Below are 20568 nucleotides of genomic sequence, written 5' to 3'. Positions count from 1 at the left end.
CAAATTTCATGCAAATCGAAGGATATAGAGGGACTTTGGTGCCCCATTTACCATAAATCGGACGAACCTATATATGGGAGCTATATCTAAATCTGAACCGATTTTCTCCAAACTTGGCGCACATCATTCTGCACCTAATTCAGTACTCTATGCCAAACTTCATGCAAATCGAAAGATATAGAGGGACTTTGGTGTCATTTACCTTACATCGGACGAAAATATATATAGGAGCTATATCTAAATCTGAAACGATTTTTCCCAATTTCAATAGGGTTCGTCCTTGGGCCAAAAAAATGACTTGTGCCAAATTTCATCCAAATCGGATCATAAATGCGACCGTACTTTGTTTACAATTTAACATCTACAGACGGACGGACGGAAGGACGGACATGCATTAATCGACTCAGAAAGTGATTCTATGCATATTCTCAAAAGGAACCATCTGTCTATCTCGTTTCCTTTTGCCTGTTATAAACATATGCACAAAGACATAATACCCTATACCACAGTGTGGTGAAGGGTATAATCATCTGTACTTTAAATGACAGGGTATTCTATACTATATATTGAAAAACCTCACTTCTACGGGATATATGACCGGACTTATATAGCATATAAGTCCTGAATTCTGTATGATAAAAGGCATGTCTGCTGTGGGGTAGATGACTCAATCTTTTATTAGATAAAATGTAATTTTACTGTGAGATGAAATACATTTCTTCTAGACGATAAAAGTTATAGCTTCTATAGAACAGAAGACCGGTCTGGAATAGGGCAGAAGACTAGTCTTCTATATAAACGCTATAAAAATCCTCTACCTATCCATTTATACGACCCTCCATTATTGGTTGTCGTTGCATTATGGCATATCATTGGATTCGAAACACGTTCAAAAAAACTGCATTTTTTTTGTTTTTTGTATTTTAAGCGCGATCCGGCCACTTGAATGTGTTGGTGCAGTTTCAACAAAAAAATGCACTTGTCACAATTGAAGTGGATTTCATTTTCATTCCTTTATTTTGTTAATCTTCCTCCCCTTTCAAAGATCTCTACATAGAAGACAATATAAAAATTTAGCTTATAAATTCATTGGATGCAATATCCAAAAGTATAGCAGCAGAGAAATATTGGATATCAATGTGAAATTGAATTTCATGGTATGACTTTTGAATTGGTGTTGATTTTCCAACAACAAAAAATGATGCAGCAAAGAAAATCTAGAGGCAAGATGAAATTGATTTGTGTTTTCTTTCAATTTTGTTCATGTGTTTATTTATTATGACATTAAATACTGGGTATCATTTAAAATGCTAATTACTTTGAATTGTATCGATATTGTCAGGCAAAGTGACGTCTGCAACATGTATTTATTTTTGAATTTTTTTATTATTAAAAAATAGACCACCAGGTAAAAAATTGGTTAAAAACGTATGCCCCTTTCATTTGTTATGTTTGGAATTTGGACTTTAACTTTCTGCGGAACAAAAATCCTAGTCCGGTCAATACTGGCAATTCTAAACATTATCAGCCATATATGTATATGAATCGTCGTTATTGGCGTCAGTTTGGTGTACATCATTGTAACAACTTACCATTTTTTAATTAATATCTTTACTTTATGATTTTCAAATTTTTTTTATTTTTATTATTTATTAGTAGAAGTGATAAAATTTAGTTTCTTATGATTTTATCATACATTGCTGCTGCTACTAATACAGTTGAAATGATTTTCGTTTTTTTCGATTTATGTTTGTTCTTTCAATTTGGATTAAGCTTGTAAAGTTTAGTTGTTTTTCATTTTCTTTTCCATTCTATACAACACAACGTATTAGTTTTGATATACTTAAATAATAGAATATAATATCTGAAGATACATATACAATCGCTAATAAATATAATAATATAAGTGTGATATTAATTAAACAAACAAAAAACATATCAATTAAAATAAATACTAACAAAAAAATAATACACCGAAAAAAAAAACATATTTAAAAGACTATAAACACACCCAAAAAGCAGGAGAAACAAAACGAAATAATATTAAATAACATATAGATTTAATTGTCGTTTAAAATTTCGAAACTTTCCAAACAATCTCAAATTACAAAGGGAATCTTCAATATTATCTTTTGGAATATAAGCACCAATGATGGAATATCTTAAATGAATAATTTCAAAAGTAATTTAAACGGCAAATTAACTCACAGATTTCACACAAATAACAAAATATAATAATAATTATAAATATAAGAATTAAAGCTCTTATAAAAATTATGGAATTGCAGTAGTTTTGTGTTGTTATTTTTTGGAATAAAGGATATTAATGTAAATTATTTTCTTATCTTTTGTTTTTGTTATATTTTTGATTTTGGCAAATTAAAAAAAAAATATACAAAATGTTAAGAAGAATTTTTCAAGGACGTTTGTTTTTTGTATTTCTTTTTCTAGAAATTACGTACAGCCTTGCTTTCCTAACAATGACAACAATAAAAATGGTTTCAGAATGCATTTTAAGAACCGTATGCTCAGTCTAGTTATGTGGTTCTCCTGTCGATCTCTATCTCTGCCATTTATTTCTGTTTTCTATGATAGTTCTATTGAGATTTCCAAAACAAGGCCCTTAACATTTGCTTTTAAAGTTAATACACGACGACGAATGCCAGAAACAGTTTTTTTTGTTTTTGTTGGTTCTTTTTGGGTTAATTATTATTTAATGATCTCTGCTTATATATCATCATGATCATCATCATTACTATTCATTCATTCTATACACAATGGAAACTACACATGGAATTCTAAATAGATAAAAATCTATCTAATAGAATTTCAATTACTAAATTTCATAACAAGTATTAAAATTATAATTAACATAATCACTGCTAATATACCCAAAAGTATTAGTTTCTTTCTGCGTAATTTATTCTGCAATGAAAAGAAAATGAACGAAATAATTTAAGAAATTTTAAATAAATATTCACATATATTCTAGTTTTCTTGTCTTACCTTGTAGGAACTAGCCATACGCAGATTTTCCGTACCCTGAGATACATAGACACTGGTTTGTTCAACAGATGATTCTATAGAGTCCACAATCAGTCCCTGTTCATAAACCATTGAACCTAATTTCTTGTAGATTTCATTAACACCAACAATGTTTTCCTTAGAAGACGATATGAAAATAGAAAAGCTTTATTGATTGTATTTTGTTTCAATAAAAATATACGACGTGAACATACCTCCAATTCCCGTATGGCTCGTTCTTGCTCCTCCAATGCTTGCAAATCAATTTCCTCCTGCATTTGAGTTTGCTGCTGTTGTTGTTGTTGCTGAGATTTACGACCGAATAGATTGTCATCGAAAAATGAATTATTACCGCCACCATTTGATGCATTATTTGTACTCCCAGGTGGTTTTGCAATATTATATTGATTTGATCGTGCCTGACGCACTTGATTTTTTTCAATATCGACAGTTTTACGTTGTAGAGTCTAAAGGAAAGGAAAATAAAGACACATATTTAAAATAAATAATAAATTGTACTTAAATCTAGTAATGAACTGGAGTCCCCGTAGAAGCCAGTATGAAAACTATTAACCAGTCGGACGGGTCGACCCTATTTGGTGCATGCAAGACATGATCATAATTCTAATAAATAGTGAATCATATATAAAAGCTGTATGGTGGTAATTGTAATGCATAGAAAATCATAGAAAATAACAGTACCGACCGATTTTGTCTATTTTTTAAAGGAATTGAATGTGCTATATTGTAACCTATTTAAAAAGGGACTCACATTTATTTGTTTTTTTTTTTTTTAATTTATACATTAAATCAAGAATGCCATCTATCAGCATAATAAAACCTGTTATATTGTTATCATATTCTAGCTTTTTTGCATTAATTATACATTTTGGGACAATGTGTATATTGTATGACTAATAATGATAACAAATAGCAATGGAAACAAAACAATATATGTATATATGAATGTGCGCGTAGAAAGCACATATCACCCAAAAAAGTTAATAAGTATTGAGATACTAAACCAAAAGAAAATAAACTCACCTGGAATTTAGTTAAAGCAGCTGTAAATTCATCCACTAATCGGTCTCTTTGAATTTTTAAATGACGTTCTTTGCATTTTTCAACTTCACTTAATTGAATGCTCGTATCCATTACCAATTGATTTGTATAAGTCATAATTTGATGCCTGTAACGGTGTAAGAAAATACAAAATTAGCAAAGAGAAGATGATTTTCATAAAATCTAAATCAATTAAAATAACATGAAGAATAACTTCAAGCAAATATTTCTTAAGAATGCTAATTTGCTCAATAACAAAGGAATATATAGATAGAAGAGACTGAAGATATTAAAATACAATTATAAAAAAAATATTTTTTTACGACAGAGTTAACGTTCTATTTACGTCGAATCGAGTTTCTAAGACATTTGAAACACGCAAACGCCAAAAAACAAAATTAATTAATTGCTTCATCAAAACAATGCACAGTTGCCTAAGAAATCATGTAACTCCAGATCTGGTCACTATTATTTCTCTTCTCAAAATAATGATGGGGGAAATGTATTTGTTCCCAAATTGGTACAAAGTATGAAGGAAATGACATAGTGATCGAAAGGGCCTAATAAGTGATGGTGTGGACTATAATGACAATAGGACAGAAATAATTGTTGATTAGTAGACCTCGGATTTTGCATATTTGCATATTTTTTAATAATGAAGATATCGAAATTCTGATTGGACACAAATTCGTTTCAAAGGATTTAGAATTATTTGAAGGGTTCATATTTTTTAATTTTTTGCATATTTGCATATTTTGCATATGCACGAGATATGCAAAAAATATGCAAAATATGCAAAAAATATGCAAAATATGCAAAAAATATGCAAAATATGCAAAATATATGCAAAATATGCAAAAAATATGCAAAATATGCAAAATATATGCAAAATATGCAAAAAATATGCAAAATATGCTAGGTCGATATGCAATAAATATGCAAAATATATGCATAAAATATGCAAAATATATGCTAAAATATGCAAAAATATGCAAAATATGCACGGTATGCTAGGTCGATATGCGATAAATATGCACGATATGCTAGGTCGATATGCTATAAATATGCAAAAATATGCAAAACTATTCAAAATATGGAAAAATATGCAAATATATGCAAAATATGGAAAAATATGCAAAATATGCAAAATATATGCAAAATATGCAAACATATGCAAAATATGCAAAAATATGCAAAATATGCAAAATATATGCAAATATGCAAACATATGCAAAAATATGCAAAATATGCAAAATATGCAAACATATGCAAAATATGCAAAAATATGCAAAATATGCAAACATATGCAAAATATGCAAAAATATGCAAAATATTTGCAAATATGCAAAATATGCAAAAATATGCAAACATATGCAAAATATGCAAAAATATGCAAAATATATGCAAATATGCAAACATATGCAAAAATATGCAAAATATGCAAAATATATGCAAAATATGCAAAAATATGCAAAATATGCAAAAATGTGCAAAATATGCAAAAATATGCAAAATATATGCAAATATGCAAACATATGCAAAAATATGCAAAATATGCAAAATATATGCAAAATATGCAAACATATGCAAAATATGCAAAAATATGCAAAATATATGCAAAATATGCAAACAATATGAAAAATATGGGCAAAAATATGCAAAATTATGCAAACATATGCAAAATATGCAAAAATATGCAAAATATATGCAAATATGCAAACATATGCAAAAATATGCAAAATATGCAAAATATATGCAAAATATGCAAACATATGCAAAATATGCAAAAATATGCAAAATATGCAAAATATATGCAAAATATGCAAACATATGCAAAATATGCAAAAATATGCAAAATATATGCAAAATATGCAAACATATGCAAAATATGCAAAATATGCAAAATATATGCAAAATATGCAAACATATGCAAAATATGCAAAATATGCAAAATATATGCAAAATATGCAAAAAATATGCAAAATATGCAAAAATATGCAAAATATATGCAAACATATGCAAACATATGCAAAATATACAAAAAAATATGCACGGTATGCTAGGTCGATATGCGAGAAATATGCAAAAAATATGAAAAATATAGGCAAAAATATGCAAAATATGTGCAAATATGAGCAACATATTTCACATATGCAATCATTTTAATCAAAAAAAAAAAAAAAAAAAATCAGGGTAGTTTTCGAATTTGTGTGCTTTCTTTATTTTTAACCTATAAAAATCTAATTGTGTATGTATGCGTTTCATGGTTCAACTGTTAGATTTTTGGGGCATTATGAAAAATTTGCTAAATATATGTATAAAACATGCAAACATATATAACCGTTATATGACGATATACTAAAACGTGGACCGATATATCCCATTTCCAATACCAAACATCCTAGGAGTAATAATAATATATGTGCAAAATTTCAAAGTTCTATCTTTAATATTGCGACCTAGCATACCGTGCATATATTTTGCATATGTTTGCATATTTTGCATATATTTTGAATATTTTGCATATTTTTGCATATTTTTGCATATTTTGCATATTTTTGCATATTTTGCATATGTTTGCATATTTTGCATATTTTTGCATATTTTTGCATATTTTGCATATTTTTTTGCATATTTTGCATATTTTTGCATATTTTGCATATGTTTGCATATTTTGCATATATTTTGCATATTTTGCATATGTTTGCATATTTTGCATATTTTGCATATTTTTGCATATGTTTGCATATTTTGCATATATTTTGCATATTTTTGCATATTTTGCATATGTTTGCATATTTTTGCATATTTTGCATATGTTTTGCATATTTTGCATATTTTTGCATATTTTGCATATGTTTGCATATTTTTGCATATTTTGCATATGTTTGCATATTTTGCATATTTGCATATATTTTGCATATTTTTGCATATTTTGCATATGTTTGCATATTTTGCATATTTGCATATTTTGCATATTTTTGCATATTTTGCATATGTTTGCATATTTTGCATATTTTGCATATTTTTGCATATGTTTGCATATTTGCATATATTTTGCATATTTTGCATATGTTTGCATATTTTTGCATATGTTTGCATATTTTTGCATATTTTGCATATGTTTGCATATTTTGCATATATTTTGCATATTTTTGCATATTTTGCATATTTTTGCATATTTTGCATATGTTTGCATATTTTGCATATATTTTGCATATTTTTGCATATTTTGCATATGTTTGCATATTTTGCATATTTGCATATATTTTGCATATTTTGCATATATTTTGCATATTTTTGCATATTTTGCATATGTTTGCATATTTTTGCATATTTTGCATATGTTTACATATTTTGCATATTTGCATATATATTTTGCATATGTTTGCATATTTTTGCATATTTTGCATATGTTTGCATATTTTGCATATATTTTGCATATTTTGCATATTTTGCATATTTTTGCATATTTTTGCATATTTTGCATATTTTTGCATATTTTGCATATGTTTGCATATTTTGCATATTTTTGCATATTTTTGCATATTTTTGCATATTTTGCATATTTGCATATATTTTGCATATTTTGCATATTTTTGCATATTTTGCATATGTTTGCATATTTTGCATATATTTTGCATATATTGCATATTTTGCATATTTTTGCATATTTTTGCATATTTTGCATATTTTTGCATATTTTGCATATTTTGCATATTTTTGCATACTTTTGCATATTTTGCATATTTTGCATATTTTGCATATTTGCATATATTTTGCATATTTTTGCATATGCATATGTTTGCATATTTTGCATATATTTTGCATATTTTGCATATGTTTGCATATTTTGCATATTTTGCATATTTTGCATATTTTGCATATTTTTGCATATTTTTGCATATTTTGCATATTTTTGCATATTTTGCATATGTTTGCATATTTTGCATATTTTTGCATATTTTTGCATATTTTTGCATATTTTGCATATTTGCATATTTTTGCATATTTTGCATATGTTTGCATATTTTGCATATATTTTGCATATTTTGCATATTTTGCATATTTTTGCATATTTTTGCATATTTTGCATATGTTTGCATATTTTGCATATGTTTGCATATTTTGCATATTTTTGCATATTTTTGCATATTTTGCATATTTTGCATATTTTGCATATTTGCATATATTTTGCATATTTTGCATATTTTGCATATTTTTGCATATTTTGCATATGTTTGCATATTTTGCATATTTTGCATATTTTTGCATATGTTTGCATATTTGCATATATTTTGCATATTTTGCATATGTTTGCATATTTTTGCATATTTTGCATATGTTTGCATATTTTGCATATTTGCATATATTTTGCATATTTTTGCATATTTTGCATATGTTTGCATATTTTGCATATTTGCATATTTTGCATATTTTTGCATATTTTGCATATGTTTGCATATTTTGCATATTTTGCATATTTTTGCATATGTTTGCATATTTGCATATATTTTGCATATTTTGCATATGTTTGCATATTTTTGCATATTTTGCATATGTTTGCATATTTTGCATATTTGCATATATTTTGCATATTTTTGCATATTTTGCATATGTTTGCATATTTTGCATATTTGCATATTTTGCATATTTTTGCATATTTGCATATATTTTGCATATTTTGCATATATTTTGCATATTTTTGCATATTTTGCATATGTTTGCATATTTTTGCATATTTTGCATATGTTTACATATTTTGCATATTTGCATATATATTTTGCATATGTTTGCATATTTTGCATATTTTTGCATATTTTGCATATGTTTGCATATTTTGCATATATTTTGCATATTTTGCATATTTTTGCATATTTTTGCATATTTTGCATATTTTTGCATATTTTGCATATGTTTGCATATTTTGCATATTTTTGCATATTTTTGCATATTTTTGCATATTTTGCATATTTGCATATATCTTGCATATTTTGCATATTTTTGCATATTTTGCATATGTTTGCATATTTTGCATATATTTTGCATATTTTGCATATTTTGCATATTTTTGCATATTTTTGCATATTTTGCATATTTTTGCATATTTTGCATATGTTTGCATATTTTGCATATTTTTGCATATTTTTGCATATTTTGCATATTTTGCATATTTTGCATATTTGCATATTTTGCATATTTTTGCATATTTGCATATTTTGCATATTTTTGCATATTTTGCATATTTTTGCATATGTTTGCATATTTGCATATATTTTGCATATTTTGCATATGTTTGCATATTTTTGCATATTTTGCATATGTTTGCATATTTTGCATATTTGCATATATTTTGCATATTTTTGCATATTTTGCATATGTTTGCATATTTTGCATATTTGCATATTTTGCATATTTTTGCATATTTTGTATATGTTTGCATATTTTTGCATATTTTGCATATTTTTCCATATTTTGCATATCGACAATGCATATTTTGTATATTTTTTGCATATATTTATCGCATATCGACCTAGCATACCGTGCATATTTTTTGCATATTTTGCATATTTTTGCATATTTTGCATATTTTTTGCATATTTTTTGCATATTTTGCATATTTTTTGCATATTTTGCATATTTTTTGCATATTTTGCATATTTTTTGCATATTTTGCATATTTTTTGCATATTTTTTGCATATATTTTGCATATTTTTTGCATATATTTTGCATATTTTTTGCATATTTTTGACATGACCCCAAATATCGATCAATTAAAGCATGAAACGCCTAAATACAAAATTTGAGTCCAATCGGATAAAGCATAAAAAATATGCAAAAATCCGAGGTCTATTGATTAGTAATTGTGGTGCTCTAACCAGATCTACTCTGAGATGGAATCGCTCTAATAGATCTTGGAGGCCGTCGACGGATTTATTCACCGCTCAGACCTGTAGCTGTTTCAGACCTGCTTCTATTGACAATTGGTATACCCTTCACCACACTGTGGTACAGGGTATTATGTCTTTGTGTATATGTTATATCGCTGTTTTTAACGTTAGATGTCTACATTTTTGTGTGAACATATAGTTTGACTAGACGAACAATAATCAAACAAAAAGTCAATTTCGAATTTTTCTGCAGTTATGTCCGTTTGCATTTATGATGACGATATTCTCTGTAATCAGGTTTGATGTTCAATATTATACTCAAAACAAAGCATAATATTAATGTTTTCATAATGCCCGAGGTACATATTATGACCCCATATGACAACAATTCCGGATAATTGAAATCAACAAGTGTCCATTACTTACAATTGTTTCTTTAAGTCGGGAGAATCCTGAGGTGTGTTACATTGATTGACCATACGTTGCATTGTCACCACTGAAATAGTTAAATAAATATGTAAGCTGAATATATTCGCAAATAAATCCTTATTCGTATTACTTACCATTTTGTTGGATTTTCTGTATACTGGTGGCAATGGTTTGGGCCAATCTTTGAAAATCAATTTCACTCAAGGTCTGTGAGTTGCTGTTATTGCCACCAATTCCACTCCCACCACCGCCGCCACCACCTATGCCATTTTCCATATGCTGCAAATCCATGCTTTCGTAGTTCAGTTTGAAGGCGATTCGTATAAAATTCCTTTGTAACAACAATCAATTAGAGGGCGGTTTACTGAAGCATAAAACCAAAGTAAATTAATAATAAATTCTTATACGTATATAAGTGTATAAACATATATAACACACAGTGAGACCTTGTAATTCGATTATAAGGCCTAATGTGTATGTGAGAGTTTTTATTTTTTAATTTTCTGTTCATTGGTTTCAACCTATATTTTGTTGTTACGATCTATGTAATATAGCATTGTTGTTGTTGTAAAGACACAAAGTAATTGTTTAACATGTTATGAATTGCAATATCACAATTGGGTTTGACTCATTCATTTTGTAAATCCCTCAAATATTTGTTGGTATTTCTGAGCTATTGTCCAAATTATTTGTTAATTATTTTTTACCTTTTTCAGCCCTCTTTTTACAAGTTTTTTTGTTATATTATTTGTAATGTTAAGAATGCCTCCCCAATTCTTTTTATGTGATTTCACTTCTTTTTTATTTTTTGCATAAAAGTGACGTAGTTCTGCTTCTCTACCGTCGTTGACGTTCGTTGACTTTCACAAGAAACAAACGATTTCCAAAATGCGTTTTAATTATTATTCCCTTTCAATTGAGTGTTTTCTCACTTTTTATCTTTGTTTTTGTTTCCGCTACATTAATTATCTCTGCTTGCAACTTTTATTTATTTAATCATTTAAATAATCATCGACGACGACTATAAAATATTTTTTTCGCTTTGTTTTCTTTCTACTCGATTAATCGAATTTTGTGAGAATAAACTAAACAAATTGAAAAACGTTCCACTGACAAACTGTCCGACAAAGAAGAACAAAAGGAGTACAAGGAAATATTTACGAATGAGGTGGGATGGAGACTACATGAGAAAGTTAACACACACTGTCCGTGAATGCCCTCAGTGTTGAGTCGAATGTGAAGTTGCCATACTTTCCAAGACCAGTGGTAACACTGGTCTTGGGGAAAAGTAGCATTTCTTTAACCGTAACGGAAAAGAAAGCATCAATTAGTTGAATTTAGATTTAAAAAATGGTTATTCGTTTCGTGATTACAAAAATATGGGACTGGAATTTGGCTTTATTATTATGGGACTTTATTACGATTTATTTGAAATATATACAATGGAATTGATAATTTAAACCCACCGGGTTAAGATAATCCGGTACAATGGAAACGTACTATAAAGCAAATTTTCAGTTGAAAGCCTGACATTGACGAAAATGAATCGCTTAACTCTCTCACAACGCATAATAATTATCAAACCCTATTTTACAAATGGTGATTCTGACGCAGCCACATAAATCGTTTTAAGAGCTTTAAAAGGCGATTATGGTTTACATAATCGCAGTAGTTGGAAGATGCAAAATTGACGTTTTTGGGGTTCTAAGACATCTCAAGTTATTGAAGAAAGGTCATTAAGCGAGAAACATATAAGAAGACTTCAGGCATGACATGTTAAGTTCGCCTTGTTTGTTGTTATTGGCCGAAAGGTCTGATTGGAGCTCACCTCTTCGACGATGGAACGATTGTCACCGTCGGAGCATTATGGTGATATGGTAAACGACTTTTCTGCCTATACTGGAGAATGCTACTTTTAGAATATGTCGTTTAAACAAGACGTGGCCAGGCATATCCTGGCCGCGTCATTACTCGTCCTGTCAATATTAAATGGCTACCAAGATTATACGATAAACCGTCTACACACAAGGAAACACCAACCTTTATTAAATTATGGCTTAGATACCGCACAATTTTCGTCAAAAGTGGTCGAAAATTACTCCGAAATACTTAATTACTTAGCTGGCTTATGACAGAACGGTTGTTCCATAAGTCGAGTTTAAAAATTTTTTCCAGGCGCTTCGGTCTTGTGCGAATCTCATCCAATTGGAAAGACCATTATCCGAGATGTTGTCTTCAACTTGATCTTTTCATCGGATTTGTGGCCATACCCATCACTTGGTTCGCTTTTATATGCTTTTGAGCTGGGGCATCTTCTTCCATTCGCACAAGTAGTCGCTGCATCTCGATACGTCTGACTATCGATGTCCGAGAATAGATGGTATAGCTCATGGTTCATTCGACGGCGGTATTCACCGCCTATAAATCTTCCGGAAAATTTTTCTCTCAAACACTCCAAGAGCTGCCTCATCTGCTTGCGCAAGTACCCATGCTTCAGATCCATACAACAGCAGCGTCTTCTAGAGTGTGAGTTTCGTCTGGCGAGAGGTGGCCTTGCTCTGGAGTTGCTTACTCAGACCATAGTAGCATCTGTTATATTTCACAGCTGATGTTTTTAGTTTTGTTTATGGCGGTACCAAGGTATATAAAATAGTTCACTACCTCGAAGCTGTCGTTTTCAAGTTCCACAGTCGGTCCGATTCTACTGGACGTTTTGCGCGTTGATGCCATCAGCTTGGTCTTTTCGCCATTTACTGTCAGTCCCACTTTGCCAGACTCCTTCTCAATTCTTTCAGATGTGGCTGTTACCACTCGCAATTTGATGTACAGAGTGGCATTTCTGTTCACCTTTGTGTCTCGTATGACCTTTTCCAGCAGGACGTTAAAAATATCACACGACAAACTGTCACCTTCCTACTTTAACTGCTTATCTTGTGCCACTCAAAGTTATCCTGCATGGTCGTATTAATTTTGCAGGAATGCCGAACGCCTTAAACACCTCTGAATGAATAGGGCTGTCGAATGCGGCTTTATAGTCGACGAATAGGTGAAATGTGTCGATATGTTTTTCGTGGGTCTTTTCCAGGATTTGGCGCAGAGTGAAAATCTGGTCAATTGTAAAGTAGTAGTTCAGGTTAATCTTCTTTCATTTGTAATTGTTTTCGAAATTTGTTTTTTATTAATTAAAAATATACCCCCTTTTCAAAACGGGAAATGGACCAAGAATTTGATATTTACTTTAGCGTATAACCTTTGTCGCTTATACGCCCCAATATTATTCCATTCCTCTTTTACGCACAGAATACAACCCTGTCAAGTTATTGACATTTAATTCGCCGCAAAAACAATTTTGCTTTGACGAGAAACTGCAGCGAATTGGACTCAGAAATTCTTCGTTTTTTTCGTGACACATCTATCGTGTGAGGTGTGGTTGTAATTTTTTGTTAAATTCATTTAAAATATTTAACAAAACACCAAAATACTACAAGCAATTCATACAGTACACTTAGTGAATTAGGAATATAGACAGTGTGAACCATGGCGAACAGATTACCGGCATGTGTGATTGATGTGGGCACCGGGTAAGAAGTAGTTGTCGGTCATTGTGGCAGAAGTGGAGAAAAAAAACATGAAAAAGTTTTTTTTTCTGCTTCACTTGACAAAACTGGGACACAGTGCAACGACTCTTTGGGGCGAGTGTCAGAAATCTAAATAAGGATTTTGTTATTTCTGTCCTTTTGCAGATACACGAAATTGGGATTTGCTGGCAACAAGGAACCACAATTTATTATTCCCTCTGCCATTGCCATTAAAGAATCAGCCCGTGTGGGTGACACCAATAGCCGTCGCATTACCAAAGGTGTTGAAGATTTGGATTTTTATATAGGCGATGAGGCCTTTGATGCAACTGGCTATTCCGTCAAGGTAAGTGGTGCTGCTGGCAGTCAATTAGATTAGAAATTTATTAATTATAGTGATTGGTGGGTACGGTGATACATATGCAAGTTTTCAACTATGTTTAGTGCGTTTGTGTGTGTGCCGCCTTACCAAACCAAAATGACTAATCAATTGTTATCTTTATTTGTTGGTTTTCTTTACGCTTTTTTTTGTTATGAATAATCTTTATCGTGGTTTTGTTTTTAAATTAATTTCTAGTATCCCGTCCGCCATGGTTTGGTCGAAGATTGGGACTTGATGGAACGTTTCCTGGAACAGTGTGTCTTTAAATATTTAAGAGCCGAACCTGAAGATCATCATTTCTTGTTAACAGAACCGCCATTGAATACTCCAGAAAACCGCGAGTATACTGCCGAAATTATGTTTGAAACTTTTAATGTTCCTGGTCTATATATTGCTGTACAGGTATTTATATATTTGAAATGAAAAGAGAGTGATCAATGTTTTAATTGATTTTGTTTGTACTGTTTTCAGGCCGTTTTGGCTTTGGCCGCCAGTTGGGCTTCCAGACCAGTTGAGGAACGTACCCTCACTGGCATTGTAGTTGATAGTGGCGATGGTGTTACTCATGTCATTCCAGTGGTAAGTTGCTTCGAACAAGGATAACAAGAATTCCTTAAAATATAGGAAATGGATTTCGGAAACAAAAAAATCAATTAGAGAAGAGGATGTTTTAAATTGCATTAAAAACTATAGAACATAAAGAATTAAAACAAATAGCGCGCAAAAGTTACTAAATTATGGTATGGTATATTTATAATTATACCATCAGTCGTATGACTATAAAAGAGTAATATTACGACTAAAAATATTCCACACCGACAACCCAGATTTAGACATAAATTTTGTTTCTTGGCCAGCTAGCCCACGTTATAACTTTAGAATGACCCAATCTCAAGAGGAAGAAGATCGATCCCATCCTAATATCACTCAAGAGGGAGATGATCGGTCAAATCCTAGTATCTCGACCGTACAAACTATTAACAAAAATCTGTCTAATTAAATTTCCGTTTAAATGTAGTTGCAGACAATTTGGAATGTCTTTAGAAATTACATTCACCTGCCTGTCTGTGAATGAAAGTGAACAAGTGAATAAAATATTCGAATTTATCGAAATCTGTACAGCCTAATATTTTTCAATAAATCCTGGTCAAATCCAAAAATACATCCTCTCGGTCTTCTGCCTCAAAGGGTGAAAATTTTGAAAACTTTCACATGAGGTAGATTGTTTTAAAGGATGCGCGGTTTTGAGATTTTGATTCGCTACACTCGTAGATTATTGGCTAATTTTTACATCTGATATAAAGCGAATTGAATATTGGTCTGCGCCTTAATATATATTTCCAAAACTAAAGTCAAGTCCATTGATAGCGTCGGAACGAACTTTTTATTCCCTCCAACATAAGTGGGCATTCAAAATACATAATGAAAATATGTTAATCTTATAATTATTTAATTTAATTTTTCTCTCTTATATAATTCCAGGCCGAAGGTTATGTCATTGGCTCATGTATTAAACATATACCAATTGCTGGACGCAACATCACCTCTTTCATTCAGAGCCTATTACGCGAACGTGAAGTCGGTATACCACCCGAACAAAGTTTAGAAACTGCCAAAGCTATTAAAGAGAAGCATTGTTATATATGTCCCGATATAGCCAAAGAATTTGCTAAATATGATGCTGAACCGGGTAAATGGATACGCAATTATACCGGCATCAATGGTGTTACGAAGCAACCATTTACCGTCGATGTCGGCTATGAACGATTTTTAGGTCCAGAGATTTTCTTCCATCCGGAATTTTCAAATCCTGACTTTACCATACCGATATCGGAAATTGTCGATAATGTTATACAAAATTGTCCCATTGATGTTCGAAGGCCATTGTATAATAATATCGTTTTAAGTGGTGGCTCAACAATGTTTAAAGACTTTGGTCGTCGTTTACAACGAGACATTAAACGTTCGGTGGATACACGTTTGCGTATAAGTGAAAATCTATCTGAGGGAAGAATAAAGGTAAGCTAAAAGAATTTCTTTGGGGAGTTATAAATTGTAAATGATTTAAAGATTACGATATGATTGATCTGCTTTGTGTGTACGACCTTCACCAGTCGGCTTGTTTTATTTAGCTTTTTATTCGTATATAACTTTTATTTCTTCGTTATTTGTAGCCTAAACCCATTGATGTTCAAGTCATTACCCATCATATGCAGCGCTATGCCGTTTGGTTTGGTGGCAGTATGTTGGCTTCAACTGTAAGTACCGACGGAAAAAATCAATTGCTATACCACTAAAACACATTACTAATCAATTTCTATATTTTTTTATATCTTTCAGCCGGAATTCTATCAGGTTTGTCACACAAAAGCTGCCTACGAAGAATATGGACCCGGAATTTGTCGTCACAATCCAGTATTCGGTACTATGACATAATTACGCATTTCTACTTCAAAAAAGGGTCGTTCTTTTTATTATTATTAAATATTCTATTGTGGATTCGGTTCGTTCTATAATTATCATTGGTTCTTCTTCTGTGTCTTCGGTTAAATAAGACAAAAAATGCATTTCGTTGTACTTCTTAATAATTGTTTTCTATTTTCCCAACACGGCGTCACAACTGTGATGGATCCAATTGTGTATTCCTCTAAGCTTAACGAAACAAAACAAAAAAACTGATGAACCTGTCAAGTCTAAGCGGTCTAGACTTTGTTTTTGCATTTTTATTTCTTTTTCGCCTGAGTATTAAATATTATACATATATAATTTTAATGTTTTTTTATAAATAACGTATATATATTTTAAACAAACAATACATTTAACAATATAAAATTTGGCCAAATGAAAAAATAAAATTTTACTAGAAATATATACTTCACAAAATTTCCTTCTCTCTCTCTCTCTCTCTCTCTCTCTCTACATATATACATTTTCCATGACATTCAAAATCTCCTAAACAAAAATCATTATTTCCCTCACTCTATATTATTTCATAACGATGAAGAATAAAGCTTTTCCTTAAATCTTAAGATAACAATTTCAAAAAGAAAATAAATAAACAATTATTTTTGGGTAGATTGAATCTAACTCAATAAAACATCAACTAAAATCGTTTCAAAACAAGTTTAATTTAAAAAAAACACACACATAACCACAATCTAAAATAATTCATCATAAACAAACATCATTAACATAACAAAATAAATATAATATACAACAATTTCTTTATACACAACATAATCGCCTTTGGTTTTAATTTTGCCAATAACACCATAGTATAAAAATAAACCAAACTTTTTTAAAACAAAACATTTTTGTGTGAAAAATAAGAAAACAACAACAAAAAGTGAATCAGAATATGAGAATTCTACATAATAAAAATATCCGTTTGTTACTTATATTGCAACAATAAAAATGATAAATAATAACAAAAACTCAAGTCAATATAAATTGATAATATTAAACAATTTAAATGGTGTGTTTTCCAACAAACAAACAAATTTGCAATAGTTCATCTGTGTCATGAAAAGTAATTAATTTTCGAACTCAATAAAACTGAAGAATCAAGGACGAGACATAGCATATGCTGAATATTGGTAAGATATTTTTTTATTTCCTTCTTCGTAGACTACATATATTTTATTATATCGATCAAGCATTCCGAAAATAAATATATGCAAGTTATATATAAAAATATTTTTCTCGAAAATTAAATTCTCCGAAGATGAATAATGAATTGAAACCAAAAATTAAATGAGAGCAATTCGATATATATTTTTCTAAAATGTCTTTTGGTACAAATCTAGTAAGAATTTTTTATTCTATACATTTTCTTCAAAATGTGTTCACAATTGTTTTTTTTTTTCTTTTTTTTTTTTTGACTACTACTCCTTAATGGCATAATTACAGAAGGTAGTCTCATTTGAGAAATTAATAATGGCAACACTTTTTAATTTGGAACTCATCTATTAATTTAAAATTTTTTGAAAAATAAATTCCATAAAAGTTTATGCATGTCGAATTGCATATTTTTTAAAAAATTAGGAATGTATACTTTCTGTAAATAATATATATATTTTTTATTAATATTGCTCTTAAGTTATAACAGTAGATGTTACGCATTATATTTATAGATTATAGAGGCTGGGATCTTCAAGATATTAAAAATTTTGTACTTATTGCCACTGAACATTGTGCATACATTTCGAAGGAGGATATTTAAAATTTAATTTAAAATTTGAAGGCTGAATGCTGTCCAACGTACAATTATGAAAAAATTGGAATTATATACCCGCATGAGACTACCTTGTGTAATAAAAAATATTCATTTAATATGAAGTGAATTGAATAACCGATTTGATCTTAGCAAATCTAAATAAAATTTCATCGGGTACCTCTCAACTGATAGTCATTTTAATAACAACAAATATTTAATTCAACGTATTTCCCGCCAACATTAAAATAACATAAAAGATCTTCAGCCCAATCGTCAAAAATAATTCCGTGGGGAATTTCTCTCTTCTCCCTTTTCCCCAATTGTAAAGAAAATTCCGCGCGGAATTCCCTTTTTTACATCTCATGTTTTAATACTATTTTTATGCAACAGTGTAAAATAGGAGTTAAAGGGAGAAAGGAGAAAAAGTAGGCATCATAAGAAAGTTCGATTTGTGTTTTTCCTCTCAAAATATCTCACAAACAAAATCGAAGAGAGACAAAAAATGTAAGTATGGATTTTCAAACATATATCTAAAAAGAAATAAATTAATAAATTCTTTGTAAGCCGAAGTCAAATAAAACCCAATTGCAGCATTTAGTGTCAGTGATGGAATTACATCATAAATGAGTTCAATTCGATGGGACCAGCAAATAAGGGCATCGCCGAATGGACAAATGTTTAGTACACATCTATTTGCATAGAATAATCCATTCATTCTTCAAAATCACTTAAAATATGTTTAGGCTGACCAAAAAAAAAAAAAAAAAAAAAAATATGGCAAATAAGGCAAAAAGCTGCGCAGAATTTAAAATACAAAACAGGAACTAGAGGCGGCCCAAACAAGGAGAACAAATTAAGCACCGAAGAAGCTATCTACAATCTTATTGAAATGAATTCGTCTGTAGACGGTGTTGCAGTAAACTCTGTTGGTCTTGACGATGATGAAGAGATGCAGCGAATATTTAAGTACTGTCGGTGAAGAAAAAGGATCAAATAAGCATTTTAATAAAGTCAGCCAATCGGCGATGAAAAGAAAGACGAAGAAATCAACAATGTGACGAGCGCAACATCATTGGAAATAATTAAAATTGAATTGGATACGCAAAAACAACTTTTGGAATACATAAAAAAAATTAAGTAGGATCAAAAAACCCAAAATGGGTATCAAAAGCGAATATACAGAGCAATTGAAAAATTGGGCGATCTTCAGAAAAAAAAACTTATCAAGTAATGGAAAAATTCGAAGAAAATGAACTGGATGAAATGAAGCACAATAACATTCTGATGGAAAAGTTACGAATACGGGCGGTAGATTTCAAATTGGCAAAAACAAACCTGCAATTGGTAATCGTTAGAATTCCAGACATGTTTCCCTTGTAGGAGTATGTTACGCCAACACTTCCAACAAGTATTGGAATGCTGGTTTTCTTACCCGGTAGTATTTTTTGAATCTGCTGGGAAGTACATATCAGATGTTTCAATTATTTTTAATGATTGTGACAATTCAAGAGGATTGGAACTATCTCGCAATTGTCTTCTTGACAATCTTGTAGAAGTTCTTTGTTGCTCTCTGAAAGTAGCAACACTTTTATTATAATACTATTAATTTTTTTGGTTTCAATTCTTTATTTCTTTTTAATTATTTCGTACAAAACAAGCACTTTAAATTTGCGCAAACAAATAAGGGTACACAAAGTATGAAAAAGACACACAGTTGATTAAAAAGAGATGCCATATTCCAAAAATTTTACCCCTATATTTTCCACGATTGGAGGATTTTTCTCTCGAGAGAAATGGTTTTCGTGGGAATAGAATTTCTCCCACATTTTGGGGATTGGGCTGCTTAGTTACGACCATAATCTCCTCATTCTTCAAAAATTCTTCCCAAAGAGCATATAGTTGATGAAGTTGAAGTTTTTATTGAAAGATGCAATCGACAAAAAAACCAAATTATTTGTAAGCATATAAGACTTTTTTTGTTCATT

The 20568-nt window shown here is 30.2% G+C and overlaps 2 protein-coding genes across 2 annotated transcripts; one reads left to right on the top strand and one right to left on the bottom strand.

The window, feature by feature from the left end:
* Window positions 1-2767: 2767 nt before the first annotated feature.
* Window positions 2768-10778, bottom strand: LOC133321673 (syntaxin-7-like). Its single transcript, XM_061530755.1, has 6 exons — window positions 10542-10778; window positions 10405-10474; window positions 4069-4213; window positions 3240-3491; window positions 3007-3162; window positions 2768-2925 (listed from the first exon to the last, which is right to left on the bottom strand). Exons 1-6 carry the CDS (start codon window positions 10696-10698, stop codon window positions 2830-2832), a joined length of 876 nt encoding a protein of 291 aa, XP_061386739.1. The 5' UTR covers window positions 10699-10778; the 3' UTR covers window positions 2768-2829.
* A 3006-nt stretch (window positions 10779-13784) lies between these two features.
* On the top strand, window positions 13785-16825 carry LOC133321670 (actin-related protein 3). The gene is made up of 7 exons (XM_061530752.1): window positions 13785-13988; window positions 14151-14331; window positions 14563-14769; window positions 14839-14946; window positions 15850-16386; window positions 16542-16625; window positions 16708-16825. Exons 1-7 carry the CDS (start codon window positions 13945-13947, stop codon window positions 16801-16803), a joined length of 1257 nt encoding a protein of 418 aa, XP_061386736.1. The 5' UTR covers window positions 13785-13944; the 3' UTR covers window positions 16804-16825.
* Window positions 16826-20568: the final 3743 nt, after the last annotated feature.

This window comes from Musca vetustissima, unplaced genomic scaffold (genome assembly GCF_032173495.1).
Source record: "Musca vetustissima isolate MV318-11 ecotype Yass unplaced genomic scaffold, APGP_CSIRO_Mvet_v1 utg6918, whole genome shotgun sequence".
In the NCBI taxonomy this organism is placed as follows: domain Eukaryota; kingdom Metazoa; phylum Arthropoda; class Insecta; order Diptera; family Muscidae; genus Musca; species Musca vetustissima.
This window is presented reverse-complemented; position numbering and strand designations above follow the sequence as displayed.

What these genes read in the sequence shown, in the direction of transcription:
- LOC133321673 (XM_061530755.1), bottom strand. Translation starts at nt 10,698, where the DNA reads ATGGATTTGCAGCATATGGAAAATGGCATAGGTGGTGGCGGCGGTGGT. An exon ending in ACAGAAAATCCAACAAAATG is followed by an intron (nt 10,475 to 10,541) that starts GTAAGTAATACG and finishes TAACTATTTCAG; the next exon opens with TGGTGACAATGCAACGTATG. An exon ending in CTGCTTTAACTAAATTCCAG is followed by an intron (nt 3,492 to 4,068) that starts GTGAGTTTATTT and finishes CCTTTCCTTTAG; the next exon opens with ACTCTACAACGTAAAACTGT.
- LOC133321670 (XM_061530752.1), top strand. Translation starts at nt 13,945, where the DNA reads ATGGCGAACAGATTACCGGCATGTGTGATTGATGTGGGCACCGG. An exon ending in GTCTATATATTGCTGTACAG is followed by an intron (nt 14,770 to 14,838) that starts GTATTTATATAT and finishes TACTGTTTTCAG; the next exon opens with GCCGTTTTGGCTTTGGCCGC. An exon ending in TTACTCATGTCATTCCAGTG is followed by an intron (nt 14,947 to 15,849) that starts GTAAGTTGCTTC and finishes ATATAATTCCAG; the next exon opens with GCCGAAGGTTATGTCATTGG.